A 20071-nucleotide genomic window follows, 5' to 3' on the forward strand; every position below is an offset into this window, starting at 1 on the left:
GCTGTCATTTGATCGAGCCTTCTTGATTCTCTTCGTTTAAACTGGGGCTTTCCTTAGAAAAAAAAAAATTGTTAGTTATCTGGATTTGTCACAATTTATTTTAACCATGTACTCCTTGTTAAACACGTACGTCCATAGAGAGTGTATAATGTTTGTGTCTCTAGGCTTCCTCATTTGATGGCCAGGTCATTAGTACGATACTGTTGATGCTATTTATTAATAGGGTTGGCGTTCTCGGTGGGGGAGCATGGCCCCTGTGTGCGCATGGGGGCCAATGAGAGCATGTGTGTTGGCATCAGGGGTTGGGATTTCTGGCTTTCATGGGGGTGGGGCGGTCATTTAGCCCCCCTGTGTCTGGGCGTGGGCGGTACACTCCCCCACAGAGAACTTTTCTCGTCGTTAATATTAGTTAAGAAATGGGATTAATAGTATGATGAAAAATAAAGTTAAAAGTTGGTACAACATCCTGCATCCATTGTTGGTCACTCAAAAGAACCAACCAAAACAAAAGATTAAGAGGCTGAAAGCCTGAAACTAAACCTGATACCAAGTCCAGAATATACCTCTCCACAACACATGTTGAAGCCCTTAAGTAAAAGCTCCAATTTCATGATTTAATCCACTATCAAAATGCTAAATAAATAATATTTAATAATAAGAGAGGACTTTAGAAACAAGAAAAGCAGAGAATGACAACTTGAGTTTCAGACTTCTTGTTGGGTCTCATCCTCGATTTTCAGACTCCTGATATCCTCTATCTTGACTTGGATTGGTGCCATTAGAATGCTGCTTCAGACATTGGCCTGCCCTTGCACTAACAAATCCTTCAGTATCATGTAAACAATGAATTCACAAGAAACCTCCTTTACTTGTGATTACCAGTTTACCACAAGAAGAAGAAATCATTAACATCCACATGGATGGTTACAATATATGATTATGAGGATTAACATCAAAATAGTGTCATTAATGTTAAATGATGCTATTATAATCTGTCATTCTGTTCTAATGTAATGAAGCAATGATAAATTTTTCAGCCACCTTAAAATGTTCAAGTGATTGCACTTTTTCTATTTGGCACTGTTCTTGGCCTGTGGATTATAGATTAATTTGGATAACTAATTATAGAATTTTTAAGAGCTTACAGAGAATCACTTAATCTTAATCCTTGGTATGATCGTAGTCTCCTTTGTTTCCCAACAGTACAATACCTAGAGCCCCGCCAACTTTCAGTCGCACTAGTAAAAGTGTATTGTGAAGCATTTACATGAACTTGTGGTTTTTACAAGTAATATCATGGAAGATCTTTTGAGTTCTTTAAGAATTACTGCTCTCTGTTCCTTTCTTTTGAGGCGAGAAATCCATTTAAATATTAAATTCCATCTACATTGGCTATTAGGAAGGGATGAATTATTCTTAGCTTACAGATATGTAGTAGAAGCATCATTACTGGACTATGGGGTGCTCATGATCTTCGCGGCTATCAATACATTTGGCACTGGGTAGATTTGGTGAAAGCTTAGGGGGGTGCACCGCAGCATTCATGTGCAGAAGTCTTAGTTCATTGGTCATCTCTGCAGTTTTTGTTTTTGTTTTTATACATGGGAGTATATGGCTGAATCTAAGTCTGATATATATATTTCAGTGCAAATTTGTTACATGTCAAAGTAGATAGAGCTAAATTTTGTAGACAAGTAGACCCTAAGGTGTGGTTTCGGTCAAAAACAGAGTCCAAGTGGTAAAACAAAGGTTAGGAAATCTAATGAAAAAAATTTATTTTTTTCAAAAAGAAGTGGACGGCAAAAGTACAGGGAATTCGCCAATTCATGGGAAGGGTAATTGGATGAATTTGAGTTTGAAATATGATATGTGGTCGATCTAGAGTCTAGACCATTTTCTAGATATTCATATAATTGAAATTGCTATATCACCCTTTCATATGACAAAACTAGGTGCCGGACGAGAGATGCTCTCTATTTTTTTTTTTTTTTTTGGTCCCTTTCTTTCTAATAGATAGGCTCCAAGGAGAGTTGAATTTGTGACCTCTTAATTGTAAGGTGTTGATCTTGTTAAATGTTAATTTAGTTAACTCCCTTTTGGAATAATCCCTCCAGTCTTGCCAGCTTTGAAAACAACTAGAGCCTTAAACAAGAACCTAATGGTATTCGATAGATTTTCATTTGATACACCACCACCCCCACCCCCCCCTAAAAAAAAAAAAAAAAAAAAAAAGAAGAAAATTAAAATGGGTAAGAGATCTCTATTTGATCGCATGGTCTCTACCCAATGTCTGGGCCAATGGGAGAGCATGTCTAGGTATCTACCCAGAAAGGCAGATACGTCATTTCACGATGTCCTGTGAGAGGACGTAGGAGACACCACCAAGTAGAGATCTTTTTCCCAATTTAGATTTTCATGCCTATTAATGGAAAAGCATTTGGGCTCTTCTTAAAATGTTTGGGATTTCTTTAGAAAGGTTGGCTCCAATCAACAAGAGCCCAAGAGCTTTCGATTCCAATTATAAGAAGAAGAACAACAACAACCCATCTAGCTGAATATGAAATAGGATTATAATATCCATCACATATAAGCATTGGATGATCCACAGCTGGCAGATCAGGATAGTTAGAAAGGGGCTTCTTTTCTATTTTCTTTATAATTAGAAGTGGAATACTGAGATTGAGGAGAGAATAAAAGATGAGGTTTGAGCCTTGGAAGCTTGGAGGGGAAGGTGAGAGTGTCAAAGGAGATGATGAAACAACAACTCACTCGTACTTTCTATCTATTTAGTATATCGCAGTATGCGGGATTTTGAAGAGAATTTTTTACGCTCTTTTAAGAATGAGAAGCTGAGACAAAGCCCACCCTTTGCTCCCTCTCTCTCTCTCTCTCTTTTGATTGCTTAGTTACTCCTTTGACTTGGACCATATCACAACAAACTCCCAAGTAAGGAGGAGAGAAAGAGTGAGTTTAGATTTTAGCAAATAAACTTGGAAGGAGACCCTAATTCTACGACTGAGAAAGATCTCTCTCTCTCTCCTGCTCTCTCCTGTGTGTAGAATTAAGAAAGAAGAAAGTTTGCCGGCAAGGGAAAGTTAACCCAATTCATTCTACTTTCAATGCTTCACCTAATAAATTTAAGGGTTTTCCCATAACAACGGCAGTGTGAGAGAGAGTAACACAGTGCACTGATGATCTCTCAATCCACATTTATATGATATGTGGGGGTTGGAGAGAGAGAGAGAGAGAGAGAAAAGCCTGTAATAGTAACCCGTTCTATCATATCATTCATGATAAAGGGAGTGAGATGCGTGAGGGCAGTCAAAGTTTAATAACACAGAAGGACATTTACATCTGGAATAGTTTTAACACTATTAAATTTTGGAAGCTTATTATTCTATCATCCAATTGGTGTGATATTATCATCCACACTCTTCTGGACCACCCAATTTAATAAAAAATTGTTCAAGGAACCCCAAATAAATAAGCCTCACACCCTATCCCTCTTCTGAGGTTTTTAAGCATCTGATCTGTGTATTTCTTAATTTCTTTCCACACCTACTAGTGACTACTAATGTTTGCATGCTTCCCATCCTTCATTTTTCATCAACCAACCAATACCTTCAAGTCAGACATTAAAATAGGATATGTGAGGGGTCCAATCCCAAACTTCATAGGAAACATTGGTTGGAACAAGTGGCATAGATCAAGCCAACCCCTCTTCTAGACCCCCTACCAATTTTTTTGGTCATTTTTAATCAATAAAATAGCATAAACTCAATGAAATTTTCCTCTTGTTGCTAGACCTATAAGACTTCTAAATATTAAAAAAAAAGAACTCCAGTAAAAATCTTTAATCAATTCATATCCAATTTCGGGTTTTTAAACCTTGGAAAGAAAAGAAAAGCCAGGTATCCATATCTATGTCCATAGTGGTTTGAAGATTATCAACGAAAGAGAAAGAAAAAGAAACTGTGTAGGAAGGACCAAAAGGGATGAATGAGCTCAAAGAATAAAGCCCAAAGTACGGTCTTCAGTCTGCACTTTTGAAATGGAATGGGAAGGTGAAAGTGAAAGGAAGAAGAAGGTGGATGGAGACCTTCTTTAGATTAAGAAACCAACTCATTCAAATGAGTCCAAATACTAAGGACTGAGGACAGTAAACTCATCTATGTTATTATAACAAACCCATCATATGAGTATGTATGACCTGATGACCCATTTAAAAAACCTTTTACTTAAAAACTTGAGAAGCCAACCCCACTACTACTACTACTCCTATCTTTTTCCTTCTATTTTATTCTCTAACGTCGCAGGAACAAAAAAAACAAGCCGTTACCTCTAAAGGTGCACAAGGGAGATCATAACTAAGAAGCCCCACTAGCCCAATTAACTGAAAAAACTAAAAGTAGCAAACAGAAGAGCGAGCAATCGATCGAGCACATGGCGACGATGACACTCTCTCCTTCCATTGCCTCTGGAAACTTTCTCAGGCAATCCCACTCTCACCATCACTCATCTGACGCTCACTACCTCAATCCCACCAAATAACCCCAACATACGCTCAACTCATCCATGGCTTCCACCAATGCTACTACTCTTCTCTACCTGCTGCTCCTCTCAGCCTTCTTCTACTCAGACTATGCTCAAAAGAGTCTGGAAGCTCAAACAGAGATTGAAGCTCTAACTTCCTTCAAGCACAATCTCTACGATCCTCTTGACGCTTTAAACGGATGGGATTCAACCACTCCTTCCGCTCCTTGCGATTGGCGTGGCATCCTCTGCTACAATGGCCGTGTTCGTGAGCTCCGCTTGCCTCGTCTACAACTCTCTGGTCCTCTCTCCGATCGTCTTTCTAACCTGCAGGAACTTCACAAGCTTAGCCTCCGCTCCAACCACTTCAATGGCTCCATCCCTCCATCCCTCTCGAAATGCTCTCGTCTCCGTGCCCTTTACCTTCAGTACAACTCTTTCTCTGGTCGTCTCCCCGCAGTGATTGCCAACCTAACCAATCTTCAGGTCCTAAATGTAGCTGAAAACCTTCTCTCCGCTGGAATCACTGCCGATCTCCCGCCCAGCCTCCGCTACCTTGATCTCTCATCCAACGCCTTCTCTGGTGAGATTCCCCGCAACTTCTCCCCATCGTCTGGGCTTCAGCTCATCAACCTCTCCTTCAATCGCTTCACCGGAGCGATTCCGCAGACGTTAGGAGAGCTTCAGCAGCTTCAGTATCTATGGCTGGACTGGAATCTATTGGAGGGAACTCTACCTTCCGCGCTTGCCAACTGTTCTACGCTCATGCATTTGAGTGTTCAAGGCAATGCGCTTCGAGGTTTGATCCCAGTCGCTATCGGGGCTCTTCCGAGACTACAAGTGCTTTCCCTCACACACAATAATCTCTCTGGTGCAGTTCCCTCTTCCGCATTCTGCAATGTTTCTGTATACCCTCCATCATTAAGGATCGTTCAGCTGGGATTTAACGCATTCACGAGTCTTGTTTCTCCTTCAGAAGCCACATTCTACAGTGTCTTACAAGTCTTAGATCTTCAACAGAATCAGATACATGGCATGTTCCCCTCGTGGTTAACGAATGTGTCTACTCTAGCGGTGCTTGATCTTTCCGGGAACTCGTTCTCCGGCATGCTACCAGTTGGTATCGGTAACCTCTTCAAGTTAGAAGAACTAAGGGTGGCGAACAACTCTTTTCACGGAGATATCCCCAGTGAGATTCAAAAGTGCAATTTGCTGAGCGTTCTTGATCTTGAAGGGAACAGTTTCACCGGCGAGATTCCTGCACTCTTGGGGAAGCTCAAGGATTTGAAGGTTTTGTCTCTTGGGAGAAACTCCTTCTCGGGTCCCATTCCAGCGTCTCTTGGAAGTCTTTCAGAGCTCGAAACCCTGAATCTGGAACGTAATAACCTCACGGGGAATATTCCAAAAGAACTGATGTGGTTGGGAAATCTAACTATTTTGGACCTGGGTGACAATAGACTATCTGGAGAAGTTCCTTCTAACATTGGGGACGTGCGGGGTTTGCTGGTTTTGAATATGAGTGGTAATGGCTTCTCCGGGAGGATTCCCACGAGCATCGGATCACTTTTGCAGCTCAAGGTACTGGATTTCAGCCGGCAGAATCTCTCCGGCGAATTACCCTTAGAGCTTTCTGGTTTGCCTAATCTGCAATATATTGCTCTTCAAGAGAATGCATTCTCAGGGGATGTTCCTCAAGGTTTCAGCAGCTTATTGAGTTTGAGATATCTGAACCTGACGTCCAATGCCTTCTCTGGAGAGATTCCGGCAACCTATGGATTTCTCAGGTCATTAACCATTCTTTCTCTATCCAACAATCACATTACCAGCTCCATTCCTCCCGAGCTCGGCAATTGCTCTGATCTTGAAGTCCTTCAGCTCCGCTCAGATGGTTTGACCGGTCAAATCCCAGCTGATATCTTACGTCTATCGAATTTGAAGGAGTTCGACTTGGGTCACAACGATTTGACGGGTAAAATCCCAGAGCAGATTTCCAGATGTAAATCCCTAAGGTCACTGTTATTGAATGACAATCGCCTCTCGGGTGCAATACCAAACTCTCTTTCAGATTTATCAAATTTGACGGAACTGGACCTCTCTGCCAACAACTTGCATGGGGTGATACCGGGGAATCTGGCCCTCCTCTCTGACTTGAGACGCTTCAATGTATCAAAAAATAACCTCCAAGGAGAGATACCATATATGTTGGGTTCTCGATTCAATGATCCTTCAGCATTTGCGTTCAATCGAGATTTGTGTGGGAAGCCATCGAATATGAAATGTGAGAATGTAACTAAAACGAACAAGAGGAAGAAGAAGAAGCTGATCTTGTTGGTGGCAGTTGCCGTTGCAGGAGCTTGCCTGACGACATTATGTTGCTGCTGCTATGTTTTCAGTCTCTTGCGGTGGCGGAAGCGGCTCCGACAGGGTGGAAGTGGGGAGAAGAAAAGGAGCCCAGCACGTGTGAGCTCTGGAGGAGCAGAGGGAGGTCGTGGCAGCAGAGAGAATGGGAACGGAGGGCCAAAACTCGTAATGTTCAACAACAAGCTCACATACGCAGAGACATTGGAAGCGACCAGGCAGTTTGATGAGGAAAATGTGCTGAGCAGGGGAAAGTATGGGCTTGTGTTCAAGGCTTGCTTCCAGGACGGCACGGTGCTTTCAATCCGTCGCCTCCCTGATGGTTCCATCGGCGAGGGAACATTCCGAAAGGAAGCAGAGTTGCTGGGGAAGGTGAAGCACAGGAACCTAACAGTCCTCAGAGGATATTACGCTGGCACACCGGACGTTCGACTACTCGTGTACGACTACATGCCAAATGGGAACCTTGCTACTCTGCTACAAGAGGCATCACACCAGGACGGCCATGTCCTCAATTGGCCAATGCGCCATCTCATTGCCCTCGGGGTAGCTCGTGGGCTGGCCTTCTTGCACACGGCCTCCATGGTTCACGGGGATGTTAAGCCTCAGAATGTGCTCTTCGATGCCGACTTCGAAGCCCACCTATCCGATTTTGGGCTCGACCGGCTCACGGTGGCGACGCCGGCGGAAGCATCCACATCTTCAACCACGGTGGGATCCCTGGGGTATGTATCGCCGGAGGCGGCATTGACAGGGGAAGTGAGCAAGGGGGCCGACGTGTACAGTTTTGGAATTGTATTGCTTGAGCTATTGACGGGGAAGCGGCCGGTGATGTTTACGCAGGACGAAGACATAGTGAAGTGGGTGAAGAGGCAGTTGCAGAGGGGTCAGATATCGGAGCTGCTGGAGCCGGGGCTCCTGGAGCTCGACCCGGAGTCGTCAGAGTGGGAAGAGTTCCTGTTAGGGGTGAAGGTGGGGTTGCTGTGCACGGCACCCGACCCTCAAGACAGACCATCCATGGCCGACATTGTCTTCATGCTCGAAGGTTGCCGGGCTGGCCCCGACATTCCCTCTTCTGCCGATCCCACCTCTTTACCATCGCCGGCATGATTATTGATAGAAAAGTTTAAAAAGGAGCCACACCAACACCCTCCTCCCGCTTCCCGCTCCGGTGTCCCCACCTTCCCGGGAAATTGTTGTCTAGAAATCGATCATTAGATTCCTGTCTCTCTTCTATTTGGAGAAGAAAAAAAAAAGATTGATTCCTTTTGCTTTTCCCTTCTTGTTTTTCTTCGGTCACTTTCTTTTTCTCTTCTGATTGTCCGGACGGCGCCGTCGACGATGATCGGTGTAGTCGGTGGGAGGAGGGGTGTGGGTCCCAGCAACCATTCCCGCCAACAAAAAAAAAAAACGTAAAGCAAAGTATCATTCGTATTGTTATCTGAGGCACGTGGAAAGGTCTGAAACGAGGAGAGAAAAGTAGCCGTTAATGCTCTGTGGAGGCTGGGTTGGGAAGGGATGGCGGCAGACGAATGCCAGTTGGACTGCGGTAGTTCGCCTGACTCGAACTGTCTCCATCGGTAGCACGTCAGGGATCCGTGACGGTTTGTCAGGAGAAGTTGTACACCTCAGCAGTTCTACAGAGGACGTTTCGATATTTATACGGCCACGTCGGATTTCCGGGGACCCACATGCTGTTGATCATGTGAGTTTTGATTCCGAGTATTATGTCAAAACCAGTTGATGCCAGGCTATAAAGCTCGCAAATCTTGGACCTTGACTGAAACTCGCCGGTAAAAGTCTCAAAACCCATATTAAATTCATTAATAGGTCCCGTACAAATCTGAATATCTTTCTTTCATTTATTGGACCCCTATTTTGAATTGAATTTTGTCTGCTGGCTGGAGTCAGAACTCAGAACTCCTCCAATAGTACCAACATTGGAAATCGGAGGCCATAGACGACAAATCCGAAACAGGTGACCGTTAAGGTCTTCCCTCATCGTTTACCGGCAAAACCGCATCCCCAGGGCGGTGGGATCTTCATTTCCCCCCCCCTTATTATATATCTTGTTTAAATTATTAGACTTCGGAACTCCTCACTCTTCCACTCACTGAGTGGATATGGAAATGCTATACAATAAGATACTATCACATAAATATACAGAGTGTTTAATTTAATACAGAACTAATTTTTGATTGATGCATCAATGGGAGGAGGTGGAGTGAAACAAAAATAAAAATAATAATGTGACCCAACATATACACACACAGGTATACTCAAGCAGATATTAAGCCTTCAGGAAGGGATTGATAATCTTCTTCTGTTGAGGATGAATGCAATAATTTGCGGCAAGCATAAAAGACAGCCGAATGGAAACTTGCTGGGTTGTCTATGAATGCAAAGTGACCACCCTGCGTAGATGGGAATTCCATTCATTAGTCATTAGTGTAATGAAACAGCATTATTTTGCACCCCCCAAAAGAAAATAAAGATAAAATTACAACAATAGGCACAGTTATATAAAAGATGTCTTTGTTCCTTTGCTGTTCACACCATATTTGTAGAGGACCAATCTAAAACCATAGAGTAGATGGAGCATCCTTTTGGTTGGGCCAGCCGAGACCAGATCATGGCCTCTGTACAAGTACACCATCCAAGGCCCTCCAGGCCCAGTACTTGTACGAGGACATGATCTGCACTCGAGCCACTATCATTGTTTATTGAAAATTTTCACATACTTAAAACACTTTTAAATACAAATATATGATGAAAATAATTGAGGAAGAGTTTTATGTCCGGGAGCATGACCCTTACATCAGTGCAAAGGCCAATGAAAACGCACACGAAAGCATCAACATGGGTGGGATTTCTGCCTTTCATGGGGACAGGGCAGTCATTTCACGCCATCACGTGTTTGGGAGCAAGAACTACTCTCCCAGACACAGTCCTATTCTCCAAAATCATTACTACAACAAAAATTTTTAGATTACATGGCCAAGGTTTAAATATAAATTTTTGCATACCTTTGAAGAATTAATATTAAATTTTTTTTTTAAAAAATAAAATAAACCCTTCATAGATAAAGTTCATTTATAGAGTCAATCATGATACACTTCTCAAGACAATCCATTTGAGCCACATGGATTCAGTATATCCCTAATGCACAGTCAATGTGTCAAATTGCCAACTCCAGTTCAACCAAATACCCAACCATGTATATCCATGTTCCCTTTTATTTTTCAGCGGTAAGTGTACACCCATGGAGCCACTTGTTGTCCCTAGGTTTTCAAAGTTTTACCACTTGGCAAACTATGTTTGAGCTAATACTTGTCATGTAGATAGGGGACCTTGCAGTCTACTGATCCCAACTAAATTGGTTCGACAGGCTGGATCATGTTAGAGCAATAAACAAACCTACTATACTCCAGCTCCCCCCCCCCCCCCCTCTTCTGTATTCTGACACATGAAGAAGTCCAATGGGGTTGAAAAATCCAATAAAGGCCTGAAAAGCTGGCAAAAAGTACAAGATGAAATGAACCAAAGTGTCCATAGTCTAAAAGCCAACTTAGTTGCCATAATCCATATGGCAAATATACCTTAGATATGGTTGGCTAACCCTAACATCATAATATAAAAATCATAATATGTGACTATTATGATGCTAGGGAAAGAGCAAGAAAGAATAAAGAAAATGATGTCAGGTTGAAATGATTTTTGATGGGTCAGGAAAGAGCCTTTAAGGCTGATTCTCACACCCAGCATCAAATTAGCATATATACTCAACTTTATGAGAAAAGGTTGATGACCTCGAATTCTCCAAAGATTATAGTCATGTTTGGGTTTTGGGGGGGGTGGTTTCCATTAATTGTTTGACTCGTCTTGTGTGTGAGCAGGGTTAAGATTAGGGGTGGCAGTGGGGATGGGAGTGATGTGCTAGTAGAGTGATCGCATGTGTATGTGTGTGTGTGTGTGGGTGTGTTGAGAGAGAGAGAGAGAGACCTCAGGAACCCTTATGATTTCACATGGGACCTTCATATCCTCACGAGCTTGCTGAGCACCTTCAAAATTCATCCAATCTTGAACGCCATAGATGAAGGTGGTTGGCACTTTCCACTCTGATGCACTGCAATAGAGAGATATCAAGAGAAAGATAAAAAAGAGCATCCCATATATCAAGAGAAAGATGCAACATAAATATGTCATTAACACCCATTGAATTGCTTGATAGAGAAAGTAAAAGGAAAAAGTGTAGGATTCCAAATTCCAGATTCCCTCAACCAAAAAGTGGGGAAAAAAGCAATTCCTTTTTCGTACCATATTCATGCCCAAACACAAATTAAGATCAGTTGTAGAGTGGTCATCCTACAATGTTACTGATTGTGTTCATTAAGTTCTTGAGTGGTCCCCCAATATTTACTTCAAAATCCTTTCTTAATTACGTCATGGAAAATGGTAAAATAGCTAAAGATTACAACAAAACATGAACCAAGAACAGAAAATCTTCAAAGATCTGGACAAAAAAATTGCACATTCCTGATGGACCTTTTATGTGATTGTTTGGGGAACTTCCTAGTTCGTTTGGGGGTATAGCTTCTTTCCACTAGACTTTTGGGCTTCTTTGGAACCTGATGGCAATGTGTTGTTTATTCTACATAGAATATCTCCCCAATAAAAAAGAGAAAATTTTTCTTATGGGCTCCTTTTGTCAAAGGACCTAAAAAATGACCAGGGGAATATACTTCAAGAAGAAATTTGACAAATCCCAAATAATCCTGTGTGCAGGAAAAGGGCCACAAGGACTTCCAACCAAGAAGGAAACTCAATTGATCAAGCAAAAGTTGCCTTTATTATATTTTTTCTTTGATGAGGTAAGATTTTATTCAAGACAAAAAAAAAAGGAGAGAATACAAAACTTGATCAAAGAGGAGGATGCTCAGAATTGAAATTGTTGCATCCCAAGTGAAGTGATAAATTCCTATCTTCAAGAGTTAATGGTATTAACAGTCTAAACATGGCCACTTCCCCCTGTTTACCAAAAAATTGGCTGTTCAATCTCTGCAAAAGACCTGCAATCTAATCAGTAAAACTTAGACTAATTATTGACAACAATATACCAGTTCATCGCCCAAACGATCATAAGAACCCATGGTCTGGCCAAAGTCACAGCTGACTAAGCATATAGGTACAGGAAAATAGTGCAGCAAGGATTCTTCCTACACCATTAAGCCAAAATGTGACTGTAACCTCAAAGCCAAAAAAATATCAAGACCAGTCACAACCTTCAAGATCCTTGCCATGAGGTCACTCCATAACTCCAGTGGCAGCAAAGCTCCCTCCTGATTCTAAGGAGGTTCTTATTTACCATTGCTACTTTGCACAAGGAATCTTTCTCCTTACCAAGACATTATGCCACTTGCTAAGAATGGGCCTTATATTGACGTAAGGATTGAAAGAAAACCCCGCCTTTCACCTTAGGAATTACAAGTCAACCTCCAATCCACAAGGCGATAGTTGTTTGAATGATGATAACCCACCAAAAGCAACTCCACCTCAATCTGCTCCAATCCATCTGGTGGCTATAGAAGTGGGCATACAAGAGGTGGGCATTAATAAGTAGGGAAAATAGTTAAGTGCTCCTGACTAAACTACCATATTAGAGGCCTAAGTAAGTAGAAACCCTTCTACAACCCTTTGATCACTTGCATCTGAAATAAAGAGCATCTACTGGCCCTTTGAGTAGCATCCACAGATACGAGGGATGTGCACTCCTCTCTACACTCCATAATAGCATAAAACTCCTCCAATTTGTGAACATTTTCTGAATAAAGTGCTCTTATTATATTAAATCTTCACATCGAAAACAGCTTCAAAAATCAAAATGTAGGTGGGAAATAACTGGAACATCAGCACTTGCTTTAAAGCCATCCAGCACTCCTATACTCAGCCCCTCTTGGTGATCTACTCAAGCTCTCAGCCACCAACTTAGAAAGAAATACACTCATGCTGGGACTAAAATGGTCTAATACTTATGACTACATGTGCACCCCAATCTTTCCTAGATGAATTAAATCCAAAACTTGGATTAAGGAGAAACAATCTAAAAAGAGTTTGCAAGCATACGCATCAAAGATTCGAGTTAACATATAATATCTCCTATGGCAATTTGGAAGAAAAAAATAAGCACACCTCAAGCCAGGAAAAGAAGGGGGGAGGGGAAGAACAATGAAACGTTTCAGTTCTAGAATTAATATCTTACTGGTTTTGTGAAATAACTGAGCAAATACCCTATACTAACCTGTGTAGAAGGGGCAGACGCGCAAATGCTCCAAAGGAAAATATATACTTCAAGCATAACTCTCCACTAGCCTTGGCAGCCAGAGTATGGTATACGTAATCTTACAGTGTACCAAGAGTGTCAGTAAACTAACTAGTCAAAATATAATAAACCAATTAAAAATCAATAAATAAAAATACCTGTAAGCAATTTGGACTCTTCTTCGTTCAACACTTCACCAGTTGAATGTGCACCAAATCTAGCTCTTGTATAACCGCTGACCACCTTTGGACCCCAAGGGCCTAAACCTCTGCAAATAGAGTACCAAATATCATATGTGATATGTGAAAAACAGTGGAAACTATTGGACTTTCCTTTCTAAAATATAGATTAAAATACACATTACCATAAGTACTAAAATACTTGGAAAGAATGATGGACAGCATTTAATATCCAGGAAGGGAACTTTGGGGGGTGGGGGAGAAGATCAACATGCAGAAATGTAGATAAACAATGGATAAACCTGCATGTTCATGCTACATAATTACTCATATTGATGGATATCTGACAGGAAAATTGCAAGAAACTTCTAATAGTAATAGTAGACTTTGTTCATAGAAATAATTATTAATGCATCCAGTGTTTAGTTTTCACCATGTCTGTCCAAAAGATGCTCATGCCCTAGTCACCTCTCAGCCCCTCCTTTTGAAGTTTAAGGCATACTCTCTGAAAGCATACTTCCTTTTGCTGTACTCTTAGGTTTGTGGAACAACAGAAACAGACACATTTTTTTTAAGATGAGGTTAGACATAGTTTGAGACAATTTGCCACATCAGTAACAACTTAATCTACCAGGCTTGTGCTACTGTAGTATGTGAGATGTTATGCCCTCTTTGTGGTCTGCCGGGAGTCAACGCTAGGATATTCACATACAATATGCTGAACTTTTTTATTAGCATAAGTTTTTGTTTAGTATTTGACACTCAAGTATATACCTTGTCCATAAACTCACAGCACTGTCTTCACAAAATATGCCGTTACCCTAAAGAAAAAGTTATAGGCGTACACTTTTTCCATTATAATAGATGTACTCTCTATGTCCCATAATAAACAGTTTTTTTTTTTTAAATCCCAAATTTTAATATGCTTAAAGCATTAGTGCTTTTTCCTTCCTACATATTTCCCATACAAAGATTCCTCTCACTTATTCTTCAGAATTTCAAAATGTGGTAAAAAAAATGACAAGGAGAAAATGATAAACTTATCAAAAATAAGTTTTTTTTTTTTTTAAATTATTGACTTATCAAAAATCATTACTTAGACCTGTAGAATGGACAAACAGTTTTGAGACAGATAAAAATGGGAAAAAGCCAACCATTGTCCGAAAGAGTAATAATTTTATGCTATTTATCAGGAGAGAGAGAGAGACAGAGAATCCATTCCTAGAACGTAGTTTAGTCATGCAAATGCATTTTAGCGAAAAGGAATATGACCACACACACACTCACAAACTCAGCCACTTGCATTGATAAACTAAGAATCAAGAAATACAAAAGCTAAAAAGGGAAAAAGTGAATTACCGGACAACCTTCTGAGGAGTAAAGTTAGACTCCCAAAGATGGTTTAGAACAGCTCCTTTCCAAGTGGCTCGGAATTTAATCAGCCTCTCAGATTTAACATCTGACTCAGATGAAAATCCAGCAGGTCCCACCAAAATCAGGTGTTGGATGTGTTCAGGATGCTATAACAAAATAAGATTACCACAACATAAGATTAAAGACGTGATTTCTTTTTCCCTTCTGTCTGAACTATGGAAAATGTAGATTGAAAATTAATATATTCACCTTAAGGGCATACTTTGCTGCGACATATCCACCGAAAGAATGTCCAAGTAAAACAAAATTGCTGAGGTTTTTGGCTTTACGCCATTCCTCAAAGGAATCAATGAACCAGTCCTCTGTTTCTGATTACAAAATGAAAACATGATTGAGGGAAAAAAGATATCATGGAAGAACTAATCCATGTCAAAACACCAATAAATCTTAATTTCCCAAAAAATATGTAAAGTAGATGCCAGTGCAAATACACTCCCTCCATCCCACAAAAACTGTCAAATTTGATCAATTGCACATTTTAAGGAGGGTTTATTATTACATTAAACCAATAAATCTTTCAGATTATCCCTCCATTATTCTCCTTTTTTAATGTATTCCATGTCAAGGGAACGAGTAAATAAGAAAATTTAAGCATTTAATACTGTCATGGTCAAAGTACATGAGAAACTCCAAAAAAAAAAAAAAAAAGAGAGTCTTTGCGGAATGAATGAATAATATCATACATGATTGGTTGATCAATTGATCTCTTTGTTAGAGTTATTAGAAGCTGTCTAATAAGGGTAGTTTGGGAACTAGACTAATGCCTAGTTTCCTAGTTATGTATCTTCTGTTTTTTTCCCTTTTACCTCCCTAGGGAGTTGATTGTAATTTCCTCATAATTAGTAATGGAATAAAATAGGTGTGTTGAGATGTCTCTCAAGACACAACACATTCAACTGAAAATACTCTTCCCTCTTCTCTCTTGTCTCATTCTTTCTCCTTTCTCTTCTTCTTCCTCCTCTCTTACTTGCTTTCTTAACCTAAAATCTAACTCTCTTCTTATTGTTGATTCAGATGAGAAGCATTTTAAGTTGCTCTCCAAACCCAGAAATCAGCAACAACAATGAACGAAAACGAAAACGGTGTTTCAGACTTCCAAAATTTATTATATTAGGATATGCTTCAGGAGGCATATGACCAAATCTTTTACTGATTAGAAAGAAGGGGGAAAAAAAGAATTTAAAGAAAAGACTCAGCATGCTAGTCCTAACTTAAGTTCATGATAGCTAACCTTCAGTGCTTTTGCATGTAAAGTCAGGCCTGCTTGACCCACCCCAACTGCAATGAAAAATATAATAAGAAAAAAGAATAATTGTAATAAGTGTTTCAACAAAAGTAAGAGTACAAAAGAGCAGGTCCACGCAACAAGAAATACTTCAGAATCAGTTAAAAATAAGGGCATGCTATAAACAATAAAGCATTCAAACAAGACAAAAATACTAATTTTTTTAATACAGTTAAAAGTACCATGGAACACTACGTAAGGACGTAGGAGTCCCAGAGGGGGCAACTGATGCCTTGAGAAGCACTTTTTTTTTAAAGTTCATAACACTTATAGCTATCGAATATTAAGGCAAACTATGGTTGCAAAATTTAAATAAAAATATAATTAGCTAAAAAGGTCACTTCCAAAATGTTTTTTCATAGGACATCATGCAATTGGAACCATATTACTCTTATCTCAGGGAGGTGCTGGGGTTGTAGAAGATAGAAAACCATTACACTATCTGATGTCATCCTAAAGGTATCCAGCACTGCCCCAACACATTTCCTGACTTTGAGAAACCTAGCAATCCTTCTGACTAGGAATTACAAACGGGCTTTCTTTAATCAGGAAGTCAATATGGATGCATTGGGCTTCCCTCAGCTACACTTTAACGATGCTGTATAAGTCATATTGTACTTACCCTGGTAACGATTTTCAGAAACCTCACGCCTAACCCAGACCCTAGTTTTTGCATTGGCAAACTTGAGAGGTATGAGCATGTAGTACAAGGGTGAGCTTTTCCATACCCAGTGAAAGTGATACTAGATCATGCTCAGCTTCCTTTTGGCAAAAGAAGAGCAAAGCAGCAAGCCCTTCAGTCTGTGGGTTCCACCTAGAGTCATACTGAGGCATCCCAGGTTCAGCTTTTTGTTTTATTATTATTATCAATTTTCTCATACCCTAGTGTTTCGTTTTGTTTAGTTATTGGATTTATTTCCTTTTATCATCTCATCTGTGTGCATTTAGAGAGAGGGTGTTATGGAAGAGGTTGAAATGATTCAACGAATTGTGATACTTCTAGAACCATGAGATTATATAAGCAATTCAGCAAAGGAAGAAACAATAAACAGACCATATTGACATAAGAATTTCTATTTCCACAACCTAGGCAACAGTGGGGCATTGATTGCAAGCCAGACAGCAGAATGTATTACATTTTCAAAAACTTCAGAATAAGCATCAGAAAATTCATAAGGAAAATAAATGTTAGGAAGAAATCAACTCACCCAAGTTGGTCAATAGCAATGATCCTGAAACGACTAGCAAGAGCATCAAAGTTCCGGAAGAAGAACCCTTGAGAAGCAGCATAACCGTGCACCATAACAAGTGTAGGAGAATCATCCTTGCTGTCAAATGTAACTGTATTGATAAACCTAGACTCATCACTCGAAGAACGAAACCACCTGACCTTAGACCCCGGTGGCCCAGATCCTATGTTAACCTGTTCTTGAACATACGGAGTTCTGTGAAACCATTCAATTCAATGAATCAGCCAGAGAAAACTGAATGCATAGATAGGAAAGCAGGCACAAAAATTACAATAGTTTAACAAATAGCCATTTGATCACTTGCATTTCTAGAGAGATGTTAAGCCCCCAGTAGTTAAGGGCCTCACTTGCTATTATATCAGCCTTGAGATTTTTGGCATAACAATGAGGCCCTTAGGGCCTTACCAATTCGTATCAACATGAGTTCAAGTCAGAGTAGGACGGAACCATGGAGAGGGAAATCTTTACTAGAGTGATAGACCTCAGAATATGGAAAGGAGGTGCGTGGAGGAGAGGCCAGAGCCAGTAACAGAAAAATGTCGCTGGCAGTACACCTGCTGCGGAGAATGAGGGATTTGTAAGAACAGAAATGGTGTTGATGCATTTTCACTAGCTGCTGAGTCCTGTGGCTTTTAGGCGTAGTAGTAAGCTCATTAACGTCAGTATATTCACAAACACGGTTCCGACTTCCGAGAGAGTTTAATTACGATGAATAATATGTATTCGAATTCCCAACAGAAGAACTCGTGGGAAGCAGAGCCACGGAGATACTCTAATTTCTAGTTTATGGGAACCAAGTGGAAATAAGTTGAAGAACAAAAGCAACACGAAAACAGGGCTCGTATGCTCGAATCGAAAATTCCCGGGCGAAATACCTTTAGATGAGACAAAATTGATTTAAATCAAGAACGTCACGGAATTCAATCTGATCGAATCCCAACTATTCCTAAAACGTTGAAAAAAATCTGGCTACATGGAGAATTTCAAATAAACGACAGAATCGGAGGAAACTTAAAAGCTAGGGTTTTAAGGTATGCCATACTTGACTAACGAGAGGAGACGTTTCTCAGCAGCGATAATATGGTCTGTCGAGGTTGGGATCCAACGAAGAACAGAAGGCCAGGCCCAATTCCTCTTGGATTTCGATGATGATGATGATGATACGGTAGACTGCACGTCAGCCTTGCTGAACTCCTCCGCCATTCTCGCCACCGAGCTCGACCACCTCCGGCTCATTCCATTTAACACCGAAGATGGATTGGCACAGAAGAGAGAGATTTACGTTGTTCTCTTACGTGCGCTGCAAGCTGCCAAGCTCGATGGGGTCAAACCAAATCTATAGAGAATTGAGAATTGAGTTCTTGCCTTTTGACTCTGGGGTTGCGAGGTTTCACCCTCTCTCAGGTTTTGCCCGCCATAGTCGAGAGTTCTCCGGCATTCAAACCTTTTTTTTTGTTTTTCTTTTTGATGACGTGACGGTGACGATGCAGTAATAATCTAGGCATCGTGTGATGTTGGTATTTTAATCCCTGCGGGCTTTGTGTCCCTTCGTTCACTCGGACTCGTGGCATATTAGTCCGTCAAAATGGGATACTACTCTGCAACCTACTATCTTACGTAACAACGGAGGTTGGGACCTGTGGCGGAGATGACCTAAACAGTTTAATACAGTGTCTCACGAGACAGCGAATAAGGAAATTAATGTGTTTGCTTACGTTTGCCATGACATGTCGAGAAACACGAGATTCTTCCAAGAGTAAAAGGACACGTTTGCATTAAATATTATCAAGTGATCTCAAACCGTGTCATACCTTCTTCCACTAACCACGAGATCGATCTGAAATTAAAAGAAGGGAATGTCATCATCACAAATTCACAATCTTGCACCCCAAGCATGGTCTTAGGTATCGGTATCGGTATCGTAATAATCTTGACACATTTTGATACCACTGCCTTCAATCGTTGGAATCATAGTTTTAGTGCATGGTATAATGGGTATCGATGACCCGCAAAACCAATATGATACTGATACAGTATCAGCCTGAATTGGATAAAAATATCCCTGAATTCCCTTAAAAAATAAGTTTTTTGATCATTTTTTCCCTTGTCTGTACCGTGCTATCGATACGATATCGGCACGGTATCGATATCAATGACTAGCAAAATCGATATATATCACCCGATACAAACGATACGATACCAATACTTAGAACCATGGTTGAAATGGGGGACGGGGGCAAATGTGAAACCGATATGGTTAGAGGCACAACCGTGTACGTACACAGTACAGCACACAACCTTTTATCCTAAAATAATGACAGAGTACCTCTCTTTTAATATTTTAAAGAGAGAGGATTTCTTAAAGGGCAAAGTAAGAAGGAATTTGCATGTAACACAACTAATGCTGAGCTGAAAATGATATCATTCTTATGGGCCCATATGGTCAAAATAGAAAAGAGAAATTCTCACTGAATTTTATGTGAGGAGGGTATAAAGGAATTTGTACAAAGGCAGTGTAACAATAATTTTCCTATTTTAAATTTCATATTTTTTGTTTTTCTTTTCTTGTATCCCAAACATAACCACAAGTCTGGATTCTCATAATCTAATTATTGAAATACCCTCAATTATTTCTCCCTAATGGCACAAGTAGCCTTGTTGATAAAATAAAAAAAAGAGTGGCACAAGTAGTTGTATTGAGGATGTAATTCCC

At 40.5% G+C, this 20071-nt stretch overlaps 2 protein-coding genes across 4 annotated transcripts; one reads left to right on the forward strand and one right to left on the reverse strand.

Moving 5' to 3' along the window:
- The first annotated feature begins 4575 nt into the window (after window positions 1–4575).
- Window positions 4576–8009, forward strand: LOC122657514 (probable LRR receptor-like serine/threonine-protein kinase At4g36180). The gene has a single exon (XM_043852234.1). It carries the CDS (start codon window positions 4576–4578, stop codon window positions 7999–8001), a length of 3426 nt encoding a protein of 1141 aa, XP_043708169.1. The 3' UTR covers window positions 8002–8009.
- A 1127-nt stretch (window positions 8010–9136) lies between these two features.
- On the reverse strand, window positions 9137–18661 carry LOC122657308 (probable 1-acylglycerol-3-phosphate O-acyltransferase). Of its 3 annotated transcripts, XM_043851960.1 has the most exons (9): window positions 18401–18661; window positions 17317–17553; window positions 16055–16101; window positions 15013–15131; window positions 14749–14909; window positions 13369–13478; window positions 13190–13289; window positions 10894–11017; window positions 9137–9305 (listed from the first exon to the last, which is right to left on the reverse strand). In XM_043851960.1, exons 1-9 carry the CDS (start codon window positions 18592–18594, stop codon window positions 9171–9173), a joined length of 1227 nt encoding a protein of 408 aa, XP_043707895.1. In that variant the 5' UTR covers window positions 18595–18661; the 3' UTR covers window positions 9137–9170. The 3 variants fall into 3 exon arrangements, with proteins under 3 accessions (XP_043707895.1, XP_043707896.1, XP_043707897.1); XM_043851961.1 differs by lacking the exons at window positions 9137–9305; window positions 10894–11017 and adding an exon at window positions 11858–12463; XM_043851962.1 differs by lacking the exons at window positions 9137–9305; window positions 10894–11017 and adding an exon at window positions 12794–12875.
- Between the last annotated feature and the right edge of the window lie 1410 nt (window positions 18662–20071).

This window comes from Telopea speciosissima, chromosome 4, assembly GCF_018873765.1.
Source record: "Telopea speciosissima isolate NSW1024214 ecotype Mountain lineage chromosome 4, Tspe_v1, whole genome shotgun sequence".
NCBI lineage: Eukaryota > Viridiplantae > Streptophyta > Magnoliopsida > Proteales > Proteaceae > Telopea > Telopea speciosissima.